The following is an 18,761-nucleotide window of genomic DNA, read 5'->3' as shown; positions in this document are numbered from 1 at the left end:
TTTAGTTAGTATAAATAAGTGATTGTTCCTACCTCACGGTGTGTCCATCTTCGCTGCACCCACGAGAGAACAACTCGTCACCACAATGCCACCAAGACGTCACAGTGTCGTGTTTCGACATTTCGTTTTATGGAGTTTTGTGGCTACGACACATGCCCGTAAAATAATAATATTGTACAAAAATACAGATAAAGCTGGTAACGTTTTATATGTCCTTCTTGGGTTCTGTCTACAGTAAAACCAATTTAGGTGTTCATCTAGGTATAATTTAGGTATAAGCTGCAACTTAAAACAGCGTCGTAGGAACAAACCCGTACGTAGACCGAGGGCCTCCTGTTTGTCAGCGCACTTTCATATGAATATTTATTATCCCTGGATGTTGGCAACAGCCATAAGGCGTTCCTGGAAGAGAAAGAAGAGCCGCACAGCTGAGGAGGCAAGCGTTCGAATTAGACAGATGCACATTTTTGAGGGGACAAAGCAGGATGCTGCTGCAGTGGAAGAGGAAGTGTACGAATGGAGAGGCGGAGAGGGAGCTATTTAATGCTGTAATTAAGTCCTGATAGCACCCTCCATGCTCTGGCGTGGCTCCAGGACAGCTCAGCATTGCAGCGAGGCTCTTCATCACCCCAGCTTTCACACGCACACACACACACACACACACACACACACACACACACACACACACCATTTAAACAAGCAGAAATCAAACAACTCTCAATCCTTAAATCGGTGCCATGTAATGATGAGGATGCATGGACAAGAAGAAACATAAAGGAGGAGCAGCGAATCATGGCTCCGATTCACTCCTAAGCTGTCTCAAAAACACACACACACACACACACATTATTATGCTGCCTTTGCGTCAACAAATGCAGGAACTTATTTCCACATATTTACACACTTTCTAAACGCCTCGTTTTGCCTTCCTGTTCTTTGGCTACTGCTTGCGTTTGGCAGGAAGGTCCGCTATTATGAATGAAGTGACTTATTAATGCAGTTCTAACGGTAATATCCTGCTAATGAGCACAAAAAGTGATCACAATCGATCATCCTTCTCAAGCGCTCACTTTAAAATAAAAAAAGGACTTTGCTACACATCTTAAAACGCAGGCTGGAGCTCTGCCAACCTGGAAGCAGTAAGCAATGCTGCTACCGTTACTTTGAAAAAGTAATCTGATTACTCCTTTAAAAAGGAACTTACTTACTTTCGTTAAAAGTAACTAAGTTTTATATCTGTATTTTTTCGACTATAAGTCGCAGTTTTTTTCATAGTTTGGCCAGGGGTGCGACTTATACTCAGGAGCGACTTATGTGTGAAATTATCAACACATTACCGTAAAATATCAAATAATATTATTTAGCTCATTCACGTAAGAGACTAGACGTATAAGATTCAATCGGATTTAGCAATAAGGAGTAACAAATTGTTTGGTAAACGTGTAGCATGTTCTAGGATGCATTAAACAATGTAACAAGGTTTTCCAAAATAAATCAACTCAAGTTATGGAAAAAAAATGCCAACATGTCACTACCATATTTATTATTGAAGTCACAAAGTGCATTATTTTTTTAACATGCCTCAAAACAGCAGCTTGGAATTTGGGACATATGTTATAGTTATTTGAATGACTCTTACCATAATATGTTACGTTAACATAGCAGGCACCTTCTGAGTTGGTTATTTATGCGTCACTATTCTTTATTTATTTTAAATTGCCTTTCAAATGTCTATTCTTGGTGTTGGGTTCTATCAAATAAAGTTCCCCAAAAAATGTGACTTATACTCCAGTGTGACTTATATATGTTTTTTTCCTTCTTTATTATGCATTTTCGGCAGGTGCGACTTATACTCCGGAGTGACTTATACTCTGAAAAATAAGGTACAAAGGACTTGGTTCCTTTTTCCCCGGCACAAAGTCTTCAACGAACCTTAATATTCTTATCTTTGTCCGACAAAAAGTCAAAATAATGGCTGTGTTTTTAGCGAAGAAAATGCTCATCTGACTCTTTCCATTTGTTTAATGTTTGTGTTGCTTCCTGCGGAGTATGCATTACATCACTGGCACAGATGAGATTTTTGAGCAGGGAGGAGATCAAATTAATTTAAACTAAATTATTATATTTTGTCTTCTCCATGCCTTGGCAAAATGTGTTTTTTTTAAACATTTGTATAACTAGTGTAAAAAACAACATATGTATTATACAAAAATATACACGCCGTAGCAGATGTAAGTAATCGTCTGTACAGTTCATGTTTGAACCGATAAGGTAACAATTCCCGGTACCTAGGAATTGATACCAGTCCTCAAGTGTACCAATTCTCAGGTTTTGGTAAAAAAAAAAATTTGGGGGGATAACTGCTTTCTAATTGTTAGATCTTGTTTTATCATAATGCAATTATAACATTAATTTGCAATTACAGTTTCAAGTTTAAGACGTTGGATGTTAGTAGTGTGTAGTTTATAGTGTTTTTTTTGTTTTTTGTTGCATCCTAAGACGTTTTAATACTGTAAGTATTGTACTTATCACCCACCAGCTATTTGATTGTAACGTAGATCTTAGTTGTAGTTTTCATTAACACATTTGGAGGTGTTGAAATTGCCATGTAAAATCGCTAAGCCTATGTAAATTGGCATCAAATAGCACATTTTTGAAAAGATGGAGCCTTACTGTACTTACGTTGGAGCGTCTATTGAGTCAATTTCTTTAATGGCATTAAAAATTGCAACATTACCTAAAGGTAGTTTGTGTGAGTCCGCTCTCAGTGCTGCTGGAGTGATCAAGAAGTGCCGAAGTCGGCAACCGGGCGTGACGTCAATCACAGCCCACGTACTGTAACATGGCATCGTTGGATCACGCGGGATACGGTCGAGGCCAAAAAAGTACCGGATTTGTTACCCATTCCTATTAATAATAAAAGTAACAAAGTAAAGTGGTACTTATAATAGAGAAGTAATATTGCAGCCAAACATATCTATCTAGAAGAACTTGAATTATATATATTTGAAATTAAATCACAGGAAATACAGGTCTGATCAGGGGTGCGCATACTTGCCAACCCCCCCCCCCCCCCCGAAAATCTCCCGGGGCAACCATTCTCCCGAATTTCTCACGATTTCCACCAGGACAAAAATATTGGGGGCGTGCCTTAAAGGCACTGCCTTTAGCGTCCTCTCTCACCTGAAAAGGAGACTATTATATATGTCTCCGTTATCCATAGGTTTATCTATAACCCATAAAGTAGGCAGGCACAGAACTATTTCTCAGCGTGTGTTTATTCCAGCCGGCACGTTAATAGACTGACTCACAACATCCAGATTCCCATCATGCATTGATTCAAAAGTACGGCAAGTAGTAATGTCCAAAATCATAACAGGGAGACGAAGCAGAAGAACGAAGAAGACACATGGCGACGACGAGTAAGAAGAAGAAAAAGTGTGCTTGCAAGTTTTAAAATGATTGGAAAAAATAATTTCAGTTCATCCAGGACAGCTCGAAAGGGAAGGGGTATGCTGCCTGCAAATTTTGTAGATCCGACTTCTCCATTGAACACGGTGGCTGAACGGATATACTCATTCATGAACGGATTATATATATATATATATATATATATATATATATATATATATATATATATATATATATATATATATATATATATATATATATATATATATATATGTATATATATATATATATATATATACATATATATATATATATATATATATATATATATATATATACATATATATATATATATATATATATATATATATATATATATATATATATATATATACAGAATCTCTAGGCGCAGTCAAGGCGTTGAGGGGTTCCGGTTTGGTGACCGCAGGATTAGGTCTCTGCTTTTTGCAGATGATGTGGTCCTGATGGCTTCATCTGACCCCGGGATCTTCAGCTCTCACTGGATCGGTTTGCAGCCGAGTGTGAAGCGACCGGAATGAGAATCAGCACCTCCAAGTCCGAGTCCATGGTTCTCGCCCGGAAAAGGGTGGAGTGCCATCTCCGGGTTGGGGAGGAAACCCTGCCCCAAGTGGAGGAGTTCAAGTACCTAGGAGTCTTGTTCATGAGTGAGGGAAGAGTGGATCGTGAGATCGACAGGCGGATCGGTGCGGCGTCTTCAGTAATGCGGACGTTGTACCGATCCGTTGTGGTGAAGAAGGAGCTGAGCCGGAAGGCAAAGCTCTCAATTTACCGGTCGATCTACATTCCCACCCTCACCTATGGTCATGAGCTTTGGGTCATGACCGAAAGGATAAGATCATGGGTACAAGCGGCCGAAATGAGTTTCCTCCGCCGTGTGGCGAGGCTCTCCCTTAGAGATAGGGTGAGAAGCTCTGCCATCCGGGAGGAGCTCAAAGTAAAGCCGCTGCTCCTCCACATCAAGAGGAGCCAGATGAGGTGGTTCGGGCATCTGGTCAGGATGCCACCCGAACGCCTCCCTAGGGAGGTGTTTAGGGCACGTCCAATCGGTAGGAGGCCACGGGGAAGACCCAGGACACGTTGGGAAGACTATGTCTCCCGGCTGGCCTGGGAACGCCTCGGGATCCCCCGGGAAGAGCTAGACGAAGTGGCTGGGGAAAGGGAAGTCTGGGTTTCCCTGCTTAGGCTGTTGCCCCCGCGACCCGACCTCGGATAAGCGGAAGAAGATGGATGGATATATATATATATATATATATATATATATATATATATATATATATATATATATATATATATATATGAAATACTTGAAAATATACCCCCATCTCCCGAATTCGGAGGTTTCAAGGTTGGCAAGTATGGGAGCGTGTTTGAGGACAAATTCATTTTGGGGGTTTGATTGCTGCATAATAAAAACAACATCCTAAAATGTTAGAAAACCACCAATCTGTACCATTTCCACTTATTCACACGTTTTTAATCGATAGGAACAATAATCAACATTTAATATAGTTTACAATTTCGAGCACTTTAGTACTCAAACTTTTGTGATGAAACGCTTCAGTCTTTACATAAGCAGAAGGAAAATATGTGTTTTTGCTCAAGAAAATGACAAAAATTGTAGCGCACGGTGACTTGGACGAGTTTATTTAATCTGATTACTGCATTGAAAATAGTAACGCGTTAGATTACTCTTTAGTGAAAAACATGGTTATATTAGATTGATTGATTGATTGATTGAAACTTTTATTAGTAGATTGCACAGTTCAGTAAATATTCCATACAATTGACCACTAAATGGTAACACCCCAATAAGTTTTTCAACTTGTTTAAGTCAGGGTCCACGTTAATCAATTCATGGTAGAGTAGTGTGTTCCTAAGTAAATGCTATTAATTTGATCCTTTTGTTTTCCGTCAGCGAACCGGCTAACCCAGCATGATGCTGCTCCTAAAAGTTGCTGACATAGCTATGTTTTATAGCGTTTGCGTTTCCATGATGTTATGTTGTTGTATATATGGCATTATTATTATTACTAACAGTTACAGTGTTAGAGGAAAAAACACATACTAATACGCATTGTAGCTTCAGGCGATGTTTCACTAAAAGCTTTTGTTTATTGTATAAATTCCATCATCAAGGCTGGACTATGGACCGTACAGTTCTGATCTATTATTGTGGGTTCCATTCTCTATCTATTCCTCCCCAATGCATTATCATTGTCAGCCCGCCAATAAATGCAATGCTTTGTGTCTACTGTAACTTGGCCGGATGCCAACAAGTTGTACAGTTTAAATTCCTTTCTTTCTTTCTTTCTTTTTTTTTTTGGCCTTCACATTATTTGAAGTTCTGGAAAAAAGATCACTTCTACTTAATTGATCAATTGTTTTGTCTACTGCAGCGGTGCTTGAACTTTTTGTCCCTGAGGGCCAAAGTGAAAGTGTGCCGATGGTCCGCAGGCCAGCCGGCGATTTTTACCATGCAGCAGCGCTTCGAGTATAAATGTAAGGTAGTAAAGATTGTCATGTTCAATAGATTGCAATGAGTTATTCTGTAAAATTAGTTTTAGAGATTTTACGGTAAAAAACTGGCAGAATTTTACTGTAAAATTTACAGTTGTTTTTTTTTTTCTACACCTGATTACTGTCAATTGAAAAACTGTTCCACTGTTTTACATTTAAATTCTAGTGACTGAGCTGCCAGTTTTTTTACCGTAAAATATTTGACCTTTTTTTTTTTTTACAGTGCATTACCGTAAAATCACACGATTCGATTCTTGGTGGTATATATATATATATTTATATACAGGTATATAGGTATATATATATATATATATATATATATATATATATATATATATATATATATATATATACATATATGTATATATAAATGTGTATATATAAATGTGTATATATGTGTGTATGTATATATATATATATATATATATATATATATATATATATATATATATATATATATATATGTGTATATATATATATCTTGATTAGATTATCCAGAAAATAGTGCTCAATACCGTGGTAGAGCGCAATATATGTACTGTATGTGTGGAAAAAAAATCACAAGACAACTTCATCTCTACAGAACTGTTTCATGAGGGGTTCCCTCAATCATCAGGAGATTTTAAAACATCTACTGATGATTGAGGGAACCCCTCATGAAACAGTTCTGTAGAGATGAAGTAGTCTTGGGATTTTTTTTCCACACATACGTATATATATGCATATATATATATATATGTGTATATATATGTATATATTTATATCAATCAATCAATGTTTATTTATATAGCCCTAAATCACAAATGTCTCAAAGGACTGTACAAACCACTACGACTACGACATCCTCGGAAGAACCCACATATGGGCAAGGAAAACTCACATCCAGTGAGCAAGGAGAACTCACACCCAGTGGGACGTCGGTGACAATGATGACTATGAGAACCTTGGAGAGGACCTCAAACGTGGGCAACCCCCCCCCCCCCCCCCCCCCCAAGACAGAAGCGAGAGTCCCGTCCACAGGAAACCATCCCAAGCGGAGTCGGATCAGTATCGTAGAGATGTCCCCAACCGATACACAGGCGAGCGGTCCATCCTGGGTCCCGACGAGCGGTCTAGCCTGGGTCCCGACTCTGGACAGCCAGTACTTCATCCATGGTCATCGAACCGGACCCCTTCCACAAGGGAGGGGGGGACAGAGGAGAAAAAGAAAAGAAGCGGCAGATCAACTGGTCTAAAAAGGAGGTCTATTTAAAGGCTAGAGTATACAAATGAGTTTTAAGGTGAGACTTTTACTGAGGTAGCATCTCGAACTGTTACCGGGAGGGCATTCCAGAGTACTGGAGCCCGAATGGAAAACGCTCTATAGCCTGCAGACTTTTTTTGGGCTTTAGGAATCACTAATAAGCCGGAGTCTTTTGAACGCAGATTTCTTGCCGGGACATATGGTACAATACAATCGGCAAGACAGGCTGGAGCTAGACCGTGTAGTATTTTATACGTAAGTAGTAAAACCTTAAAGTCGTATATATATATATATATATATATATATATATATATATATATATATATATATATATATATATACATACATATATATATGTGTGTGTGTCTGTATATATATATATATTTTTTTTTTTTAAATAAGATTCAGGTTTTAGTAATCTGTTTTTAGGCCATTTCAATGGAATCAGAAGGTGCTTTTCAAGACTGTCACCTGTTTTAAAAAAAAAAAAGTTTCATTAAAGTTATTATACCAACTGAATTGATATTGAATCGAATCGTCACCCCAAAAATCGAAATCGTATCAAATTGTTAGGTGCCCCAAGAGTCACACCACCAATAAATATCTCTAAAATTTGGTAACCACCCTTTAGCAGGCCAAACTTTGGGCATCCTTGGTCTGTTGCCCCTCTTTTGGTACCCCTGTCGGTTACAATCATTCTGGTTCCTTCTAAAAACATTTCCAATCACTGTATGAAAAGAGCGGTTTGTTAAAAAGCTGTGTTTTGTGTTTATTTGCATTTCCGTCCCTGCGGTTGCATGAGTACCCTTCCCATACTAACCAGGTATATTGGTACTCTCAGTCACATTTGACTATAGAAATACAGCAGGATTTCCTTACTCCAACCGTTGAGAACTTGCCGGAACTGATGCTCGATGCTAAATGTTAGCTGGCATATATTAGAGATATCTTATTGTCATCTGTCAGCTGAGAGAGAGAGCGGCAGAGAGCGAGCGAGAGAGGAGAGGGAGGGAGGACCAGGTTGTTCTGCCGGCTTCCTCTCCGTAGCTTCATTCCTCGCCTCCTTCAGGCCGAGACGAGCAGCGGCACGGGGAGGAATTTAAACTGAGGATAACACACTTCCTGAGGATTGGAGAGCAGAAAAGAAGAGGAGTGTGAGGACCACTTGCCTGCACAGAGCTCAGTGGAACACGTTTGGAGGCTTGTTATTTTTGTCAGATTTTTTTTTTATCTTTTGCACCTGTGCATGTGCTCGCCCTTGTGGGGCTGAAGACGCGTGAGAGTGACACGGACCACGCTGCCACAGACAACATGCTCATCGGTGAGTTCCCTGCTCTGTGTTAAATAGAAAAGTAAACATCCCTGCCTTCCTGATGCGAAATCAGTCTAGAAAAGAGCAAGGCATGAGAATGGTGAGGAATGTGAAATTGTGGTCAGTATTGTTGTTGGGGGGGTTCAACAATTTAAAGTAAACATGGCAAAATTTCACATGAAATATTTCAAAACTGGAGAGCATAATTTTGTGCCTATATTTAAATGCGGTATTTTCCCTAATAATGCATCCATTTTCCACCATTTGTCCATCTCGGGGTCGCGGGGGGCTGCAGCCTATCTCAGCAGGCAGGGTACAGTGGTAATAATAATTTTTTATTATTTATTTGTATTTATTTGAGAGGCACACGCAGTAGGAAATGGATGGATAATTGTTACTTATTTGTATTATGTAGGACGCTGGCTCTTTGGAGGATATGGAATGTGTTAATCAGTCTATTAATGTATATTTGAATATGATAACTATTACAATAGAATAGAGTAGAATATAATTATTTTTTAATATTTTGTATATATATATATATATATATGTATATATATATATACATATACTGTACATATGAAAACATGAGTTATAGTTAGAAATAAGTTGTGCAAATGCAATTACAATATATATATATATATATATATATATATATATATATATATATATACATATATATATATATGTATATATAATGGGTTCTATATATACATATATATATATATATATATATTTCTATATTATATATATGTATATTTATATATATATTTCAAATACATCTCTATATATATGTATATATACATATGAAAACATGAGTTATAGTTAAAAATATGTTGTGCAAATACTTGCAATATATATATATATATATATATTTATATATACATTTCAAATATATATATATGTATATATATATTTTTCTGCCTACATATGAAAACATGATTTATAGTTAAAAATATGTTGTGCAAATACTTGCAATAATATTTTATATATATATATATTTCAAATATATATTTATGAAAATATGAGTTATAGTTAAAAATATATTGTGCAAATACTTATTGTTGTTTGTGTTTTGCTGAATTTAGTCTTAAAAAAAGTATTTGTCCTATTTAATTGTTTAATCTTGAAATGTGGAAACTAATCTTATTAAAAAAAAATATATATATATATATATATATATTATATATATAAATATGCAAAATATACATTCAGATTATATAATTCATTATTCTGACCCCAGTTAGACATCATCATGGTCTCAAGGTGAAGTGTCACTCCGTCTTTTTTTTTTTTAAAGGTTCAACCTAGTCTCTTATGTGCTTTTTTGGGGGGGGGGAAGGTCTTAGTGTTCCGTGTTGTTGACGCGAACACAAAATAGTCGTGTTTTTGACATTTTACGAATGCGACAAATTCAGACGTTGAGGCTTCGCTGGGCCTGCGACTGCTCCCGCAAATGGACGCCACGATATTCCGCCGTGAAGGAGCCAGCAAAAAAAAAAAAAAAAAATCATCTTTGATGGAAGTTTTTGTTTCTTTCTGTTTTTGATTGTCTTCTCGTGAGTCACGTGCGAGTTGAAACATGATCTCATTTTGGGAAGGGCTTTTTTTTTTTTTTGCACACAAGCTAATCATAGAGCAGGGAAATAAGGGCTTTTTAAGGACGTGCGTGGGGGTCGACTCCCCTGCCGTCCCCCCAAGCAGCAAAGAGCTTGACGGACTGATTACAGGCCTGTCCCTCAGGGTGTGGGTGCCATTTTTGCTAGTCTATCAGTGGGATCTGAGATGATGGTGCACAGGAGGGTAATCTGCACTAAACGGGGTCCCGGGCACAATCGGGGCTAATTACTTTTGGGGGCGGTGGGGGTTTGAGTTCCCATACCACACCCTGTGAGAGATTACTAGAAATTGAGCGGACTTACAGGATAAGCTGACATATTCCTGGTGTTTACTCACACAGCTGTTAAGACTTTTTAAATGATTAGGAAGTCTAGACGGTGATTTAGAGAAGCGAGGACACTCTGTAAATATGTACGAAAAGGAACTGGAATGCTTTCAAAGTTTTGGCGTGAATGGACATGTGAAATCTTAGAAAGTCCGAGGACAACCATGTGACCTTTGTGGTACAGTGGGACTTCAATTACGGACTTAATGGGTTCTTGAAGCGATGTCATCTTAAAGTTTGTATAGCGAAGCATCGTTCCGCATAACAAACAATGTAAACATGAATATCTGGTTCTAGCCTCCACAAAAGCCCCTTTTAGTGAAATAATGCACACTTTGAAGACACTACACAAACATAACAGGGGGGTAATGCATCAACAATCTCTTCATTATCAAAACAACACAACAAAAACGGAAAACTGAACTGCCACATGTGTACACACACTCAGAAGTCTCTTAGGTGCTCTCAAAAACGTTAACAACCATGTTGTTACTATATATATATATATATATATATATATATATATATATATATATATATATATATCCATCCATCCATCCATCATCTTCCGCTTATCCGAGGTCGGGTCGCGGGGGCAACAGCCTAAGCAGGGAAACCCAGACTTCCCTCTCCCCAGCCACTTCGTCTAGCTCTTCCCGGGGGATCCCGAGGCGTTCCCAGGCCAGCCGGGAGACATAGTCTTCCCAACGTGTCCTGGGTCTTCCCCGTGGCCTCCTACCGGTTGGACGTGCCCTAAACACCTCCCGAGGGAGGCGTTCGGGTGGCATCCTGACCAGATGCCCGAACCACCTCATCTGGCTCCTCTCGATGTGAAGGAGCAGCGGCTTTACTTTGAGTCCCTCCCGGATGGCAGAGCTTCTCACCCTATCTCTAAGGGAGAGCCCCGCCACACGGCGGAGGAAACTCATTTCGGCCGCTTGTACCCGTGATCTTATCCTTTCGGTCATGACCCAAAGCTCATGACCATAGGTGAGGATGGGAACGTAGATCGACCGGTAAATTGAGAGCTTTGCCTTCCGGCTCAGCTCCTTCTTCACCACAACGGATCGGTACAACGTCCGCATTACTGAAGACGCCGCACCGATCCGCCTGTCGATCTCACGATCCACTCTTCCCTCACTCGTGAACAAGACTCCTAGGTACTTGAACTCCTCACTTGGGGCAGGGTCTCCTCCCCAACCCGGAGATGGCACTCCACCCTTTTCCGGGCGAGAACCATGGACTCGGACTTGGAGGTGCTGATTCTCATTCTCATTGAGTCAGCCACCGATTGTGTAAGTTCTCCCACTTAAAATGATGACAGAGGTCTGTAGTTTTCATCATAGGTACACTTCAACTGTGAGAGACAGAATGTGAGAAAAAAATTCCAGGAATTCACATTGTAGGAATTTTAAAGAATTTATTTGTAAATTATGGTGGAAAATAAGTATTTGGTGTCCCAATTCAAAGCTCTCACTGATGGAAGGAGGTTTTGGCTCCAAATCTCACGATACATGGCCCCATTCTTTCTTTACTTAACACGGATCAATCGTCCTGTCCCCTTAGCAGAAAAACAGCCTCAAAGCATGATGTTTCCACCCCCATGCTTCACAGTAGGTATGGTGTTCTTGGGATGCAACTCAGTATTCTTCTTCCTCCAAACTCGACAAGTTGAGTTTATACCAAAATGGATACATGGATGATACAGCAGAGGATTGGGAGAACGTCATGTGGTCAGATGAAACCAAAATAGAACTTTTTGGTATAAACTCAACTTGTCGTATTTGGAGGAAGAAGAATACTGAGTTGCATCCCAAGAACACCATAATCCGTTTGCATCGTGGGAGAACAATCCTCGCAGTAGGCTGCGTAAACCCCCATGTCATGACAGAGATCCACTATTCCACCCATAAAAAAAACAATAAAAAAATATCAAAAAAGCTCCAACAATACTCCATTTACACTTCGTAACTTGAATGTTAACCAAGTATTAGTCATATTGTTATTATAAGCGCAAACCAGACAAACTATTTATATGTTTACATCACCGAGTGGTAGCCTCCCTCTTCACTTCCTTGCTCGTCCAACTTTTTTCTAGATCGTAATTCATGCCTGGATAGTTGAAGGACGAGGACGTATTCCGACCAGTTGGAACACTTTGACGGTCAATCAATCAATCAATGTTTATTTATATAGCCCCAAATCACAAATGTCTCAAAGGACTGTACAAACCATTACGACTACAACATCCTCGGAAGAACCCACAAAAGGGCAAGGAAAACTCACACCCAGTGGGCAGGGAGAATTCACATCCAGTGGGACGCCAGTGACAATGCTGACTATGAGAAACCTTGGAGAGGACCTCAGATGTGGGCAACACCCCCCCCCCCCCCCCCCCCCCCCCTAGGGGACCGAAAGCAATGGATGTCGAGCGGGTCTAACATGATACTGTGAAAGTTCAATCCATAGTGGCTCCAACACAGCCGCAAGAGTTCAGTTCAAAGCGGATCCAAGACAGCAGCGAGAGTCCCGTCCACAGGAAACCATCTCAAGCGGATCAGCAGCGTAGAGATGTCCCTAACCGATACAGGCGAGCGGTCCATCCTGGGTCCCGACGAGCGGTCCATCCTGGGTCTCGACTCTGGACAGAGAGTACTTCATCCATGGTCATCGGACCGGACCCCCTCCACAAGGGAGGGGGGGACATAGGAGAAAGAAAAGAAGCGGCAGATCAACTGCTCTGAAAAGGAGGTCTATTTAAAGGCTAGAGTATACAGATGAGTTTTAAGGTGAGACTTAAATGCTTCTACTGAGGTAGCATCTCGAACTGTTACCGGGAGGGCATTCCAGAGTACTGGAGCCCGAACGGAAAACGCTCTATAGCCCGCAGACTTTTTTTGGGCTCTAGGAATCACTAATAAGCCGGAGTCCTTTGAACGCAGATTTCTTGCCGGCACATATGGTACAATACAATCGGCAAGATAGGATGGAGCTAGACCGTGTAGTATTTTATACGTAATTAGTAAAACCTTAAAGTCACATCTTAAGTGCACAGGAAGCCAGTGCAGGTGAGCCAGTACAGGCGTAATGTGATCAAACTTTCTTGTTGTTGTCAAAAGTCTAGCAGCCGCATTTTGTAACAACTGTAATCTTTTAATGCTAGACATGGGGAGACCCGAAAATAATATGTTACAGTAGTCGAGACGAGACGTAACAACGGTCATTTTTTGTTGTTTATAAAATGTTACTGTGACAGACTTTTTAGGCCGTCGTGCGGGTTCAAGGACCGTCAAGGAAGGACATAGCTGGGGCACATTTAGACTTCTTTATTTTTCAGTAAAGACTGCTTTTCAGCTGCTCCGTCTGCCGCTGGCTCTTCCGCTTGTGGCGTCGTTGCTCCCTCGCGCTCTCCGTCTCTCTTTCAGCGTCAGCTTCCCTCTAGCTCCTTCTCTTCTCTCCGCCTGTCTCCCTGACGTTCACGGCTGTCGCCCTTTTGTACAGTGCGAGAGGATTAATCAATTTCCCCAGGTGCGCGATCCACGCACCTGACCTTGATTGCGGCGTCGCTCCTGGCGCGCCCCGCCTCGCCGCTCGCTCGCCGTCCACGCCTCCTCTCCGCCATGTTTGGCCGGGCTCCGGTGTGCCCTGCCTCGCTGTCGGACTGCCGGCCACGCCTCCTCACAGTTACCTTGCGCAAAAAGCACCTTTAATGCTGACCTAGCGTCCTTTAGCGCTATTACAACATTGGTTCTGTTTACAGAGCGACCGATATGTTTTTTTCAGTGCCAATAACTATTATTATTAAGGAGGCCAATGACCAATATTTAGAGCCGATATTGACTTGCAGTAAAACTTATTAAAACACAATAATTCACCATTCACTCAATTGTATAGCAGTTTATGGATTTAAGACATTGTAAGGCAGTGGTTCTTAACCTTGTTGGAGCTACCGAACCCCACCGTTTTCATATGCGCATTCACCGAATCCTTCCTTACTGAAAAATAAAATGTTTTTTTTTTAACTTCAAGACAAAGTTGTAATGTTTTTTTTTTTTTACTGGTGCACAAAATGAACAATGCATCACGTTGTTCAAAGAACAAAACCAAAACAGTGCATGAACTCACAACAAATTACACGCCTGAAAATCAGTGTGACTTCTGCTGTTGCCGTATCCATAATACGCCGATAGGGAGAAGTTTTTATTTACACGATGAGTCGGGTGTGTCTTGACCTTCGCGGCGGAGGCTTCGCCGAACTCCTGAAGCCGACTCACCGAACCCCTAGTGTTAGATCGAACCCAGGTGAAGAACCAATGTTGTAAGGTTTCTACATGGGGTACCATGTCCTATCGCCAACATTTAAATAAAAACAATTCTGGGCTCCTTCACGTAAATTATAGTTGAGACATTTTTTAAACTAACGATGATTTTTTTCCTGGATGTTACAAAAAGTATGAGAATGTGTGAGCTGCTGCCTGCACTTCTTTACTTATATAATGAGTCTCTTATCTGTCAAGATATTTACACAAAGTTTGGATTTTTTTGGCGTAGATATATTTTCTGTCATCTTTGTGTCTGTCACAGTTTGTTGGTGACGAACCCCAAGATGCAGAAAAGGCAGGCTTTGTCCAGGAAAACATGATTTAATGTTCAAAATAAAAGGTAAAAAACAAACCAGGAACTAGGTATAGCCAAAAACTGAAAACGGGAACCAGCAAACAGAAAAACTGGAAACAGCTAATGGCTAACAAGAAAACACGAAACAAAAGAGCTAGGAGAAAGCAAACTACAAATAGCTAACAGGAACAGCTTACCGCTACGACGACAGCGACAAGGACAAGTAGTAGCACGACAGGTAGTAGCTGTAACGATATCGACACGACACGACAATGCTCCACGACAAAACAGGTTTAAATAGTAGCTGGCTGATTGACACCAGGTGTGGCCAGTTGCCAATCAGCCACAGCTGAGGGGGACACAGCACTCAGACAATAAAGACAAAATAAGAGCGCTGACAGAAAATAAGACAAACAGAGGAAAAACTAAAACATGACCAAACTGTCAAGGACAAACCTGAAAGTGTCCATCCATCTCTACCGCGTTATTTGATTGAATCACGGAACCTGAACCTCGCTGTGCTCCTTTAACGAGCCCACGCTCGCGTGGACAAAGGCTCCATCGCCAAAAGCAAACAAAACATGACGGTTGAGGCGCCGGGAAAGAAGGCCAAAAACTGGATTTCCTTGCCGAAATTGGAAGTTTTGACAGGTAAGCAAATGAGATGTACTGTAGGCCACCTGAAAATTCTTACAAGAACTCAAATGTCTCTTGTAGTTGGAAAAAAATATTAAAAGGCTAACACCGATATACGTCAAATAGCCAAGTATCACCGATAATTGGTTGCGCTCTAGTTTTGTTCAAAAATGTGCTTTTGCTCAACGAATGATTGGTTTTCACTTTCATGCACAAAATGAACGTCCATCCATCCATCCATCCATCATCTTCCGCTTATCCGAGGTCGGGTCGCGGGGGCAGCAGCCTAAGCAGGGAAGCCCAGACTTCCCTATCTCCAGCCACTTCGTCTAGCTCTTCCCGGGGGATCCCGAGGCGTTCCCAGGCCAGCCGGGAGACATAGTCTTCCCAACGTGTCCTGGGTCTTCCCCGTGGCCTCCTACCAGCTGGACGTGCCCTAAACACCTCCCTAGGGAGGCGTTCGGGTGGCATCCTGACCAGATGCCCGAACCACCTCATCTGGCTCCTCTCGATGTGGAGGAGCAGCGGCTTTACGTTGAGTTCCTCCCGGATGGCAGAGCTTCTCACCCTATCTCTAAGGGAGAGCCCCGCCACCCGGCGGAGGAAACTCATTTCGGCCGCTTGTACCCGTGATCTTATCCTTTCGGTCATGACCCAAAGCTCATGACCATAGGTGAGGATGGGAACGTAGATCGACCGGTAAATTGAGAGCTTTGCCTTCCGGCTCAGCTCCTTCTTCACCACAACGGATCGATACAACGTCCGCATTACTGAAGACGCCGCACCGATCCGCCTGTCGATCTCACGATCCACTCTTCCCCCACTCGTGAACAAGACTCCTAGGTACTTGAACTCCTCCACTTGGGGCAGGGTCTCCTCCCCAACCCGGAGATGGCACTCCACCCTTTTTCGGGCGAGAACCATGGACTCGGACTTGGAGGTGCTGATTCTCATTCCGGTCGCTTCACACTCGGCTGCGAACCGATCCAGTGAGAGCTGAAGATCCCGGCCAGATGAAGCCATCAGGACTACATCATCTGCAAAAAGCAGAGACCTAATCCCGTGGCCACCAAACCGGAACCCCTCAACGCCTTGGCTGCGCCTAGAAATTCTGTCCATAAAAGTTATGAACAGAATCGGTGACAAAGGACAGCCTTGGCGGAGTCCAACCTTCACTGGAAACGTGTCCGACTTACTGCCAGCAATGCGGACCAAGCTCTGACACTGATCATACAGAGAGCGGACTGCCACAATAAGACATTCCGATACCCCATACTCTCTGAGCACTCCCCACAGGACTTCCCGAGGGACACGGTCGAATGCCTTCTCCAAGTCCACAAAGCACATGTAGACTGGTTGGGCAAACTCCCATGCACCCTCAAGAACCCTGCCGAGAGTATAGAGCTGGTCCACAGTTCCACGACCAGGACGAAAACCACACTGTTCCTCCTGAATCCGAGGTTCGACTATCCGGCGAAGCCTCCTCTCCAGTACACCTGAATAAACCTTACCGGGAAGGCTGAGGAGTGTGATCCCACGATAGTTGGAACACACCCTCCGGTCCCCCCTTCTTAAAGAGAGGGACCACCACCCCGGTCTGCCAATCCAGAGGTACCGCCCCCGATGTCCACGCGATGCTGCAGAGTCTTGTCAACCAAGACAGCCCCACAGCATCCAGAGCCTTAAGGAACTCCGGGCGGATCTCATCCACCCCCGGGGCCTTGCCGCCAAGGAGCTTTTTAACTACCTCAGCGACCTCAGCCCCAGAAATAGGAGAGTCCACTACAGATTCCCCAGGCACCGCTTCCTCAAAGAAAGACGTGTTGGTGGGATTGAGGAGGTCTTCGAAGTATTCCCTCCACCGATCCACAACATCCGCAGTCGAAGTCAGCAGAACACCATCCGCACCATACACGGTGTTGATAGTGCACTGCTTCCCCTTCCTGAGGCGCCGTATGGTGGTCCAGAATCGCTTCGAAGCCGTCCGGAAGTCGTTTTCCATGGCTTCCCCGAACTCTTCCCATGTCCGAGTTTTTGCCTCCGCGACCGCTAAAGCTGCACACCGCTTGGCCCGTCGGTACCCGTCCACTGCCTCCGGAGTCCTATGAGCCAAAAGAACCCGATAGGACTCCTTCTTCAGCTTGACAGCATCCCTCACTGCTGGTGTCCACCAACGGGTTCTGGGATTACCGCCACGACAGGCACCAACAACCTTGCGGCCACAGCTCCAATCAGCCGCCTCGACAATAGAGGTTCGGAACATGGTCCACTCGGACTCAATGTCCCGCACCTCCCTCGTGACATGTTCAAAGTTCTCCCGGAGGTGTGAATTGAAACTCTCTCTGACAGGAGACTCTACCAGACGTTCCCAGCAGACCCTCACAATGCGTTTGGGCCTGCCAGGTCGGTCCGGCATCCTCCCCCACCATCGCAGCCAACTCACCACCAGGTGGTGATCGGTAGAAAGCTCCGCCCCTCTCTTCACCCGAGTGTCCAAAACATAAGGCCGCAAATCCGATGACACAACTACAAAGTCGATCATGGAACTGCGGCCTAGGGTGTCCTGGTGCCAAGTGCACATATGGACACCCTTATGTTTGAACATGGTGTTTGTTATCGACAAACTGTGACGAGCACAAAAGTCCAATAACAAAACACCACTCGGGTTTAGATCCGGGCGACCATTCTTCCCAATCACGCCTCTCCAGGTTTCACTGTCGTTGCCAACATGAGCGTTGAAGTCTCCCAGTAGGACAAGGGAATCACCCGGAGGAGCACTTTCCAGTACTCCCTCGAGTGTACCCAAAAAGGGTGGGTATTCTGAACTGCTGTTTGGTGCGTAAGCACAAACAACAGTCAGGACCCGTCCCCCCACCCGAAGGCGAAGGGAAGCTACCCTCTCGTCCACTGGGTTGAACTCAAACGTACAGGCTTTGAGCCGGGGGGCAACCAGAATTGCCACCCCAGCCCGTCGCCTCTCACTGCCGGCAACGCCAGAGTGGAAGAGGGTCCAGTCCCTCTCGAGAGAACTGGTTCCA

General features: G+C 42.8%; 1 protein-coding gene across 2 annotated transcripts in view; it reads left to right on the top strand.

Annotated features, from left to right (window-relative positions):
• znf385c (zinc finger protein 385C) overlaps positions 1 to 18,761 on the top strand; it is a 393,452-nt gene that overhangs the window by 200,319 nt on the left and 174,372 nt on the right. Inside the window, exon 1 of one of the 2 annotated variants that reach the window (XM_061905446.1) lies at positions 8,242 to 8,534. The exons of the other annotated variant lie outside the window; for it this stretch is intronic. Coding sequence (XP_061761430.1) covers positions 8,525 to 8,534 — 10 coding nt within the window. The 5' untranslated portion in view covers positions 8,242 to 8,524. Of the gene's footprint in view, positions 1 to 8,241; positions 8,535 to 18,761 lie in introns of those variants that run through there. 2 annotated transcript variants of the gene reach the window in all.

This window comes from Nerophis ophidion, linkage group LG07 (assembly GCF_033978795.1).
Source record: "Nerophis ophidion isolate RoL-2023_Sa linkage group LG07, RoL_Noph_v1.0, whole genome shotgun sequence".
Taxonomy (NCBI): Eukaryota; Metazoa; Chordata; class Actinopteri; order Syngnathiformes; family Syngnathidae; genus Nerophis; species Nerophis ophidion.
The sequence above is the reverse complement of the archived record's forward strand: the minus strand, read 5'-3'. Positions and strand labels throughout refer to the sequence as shown.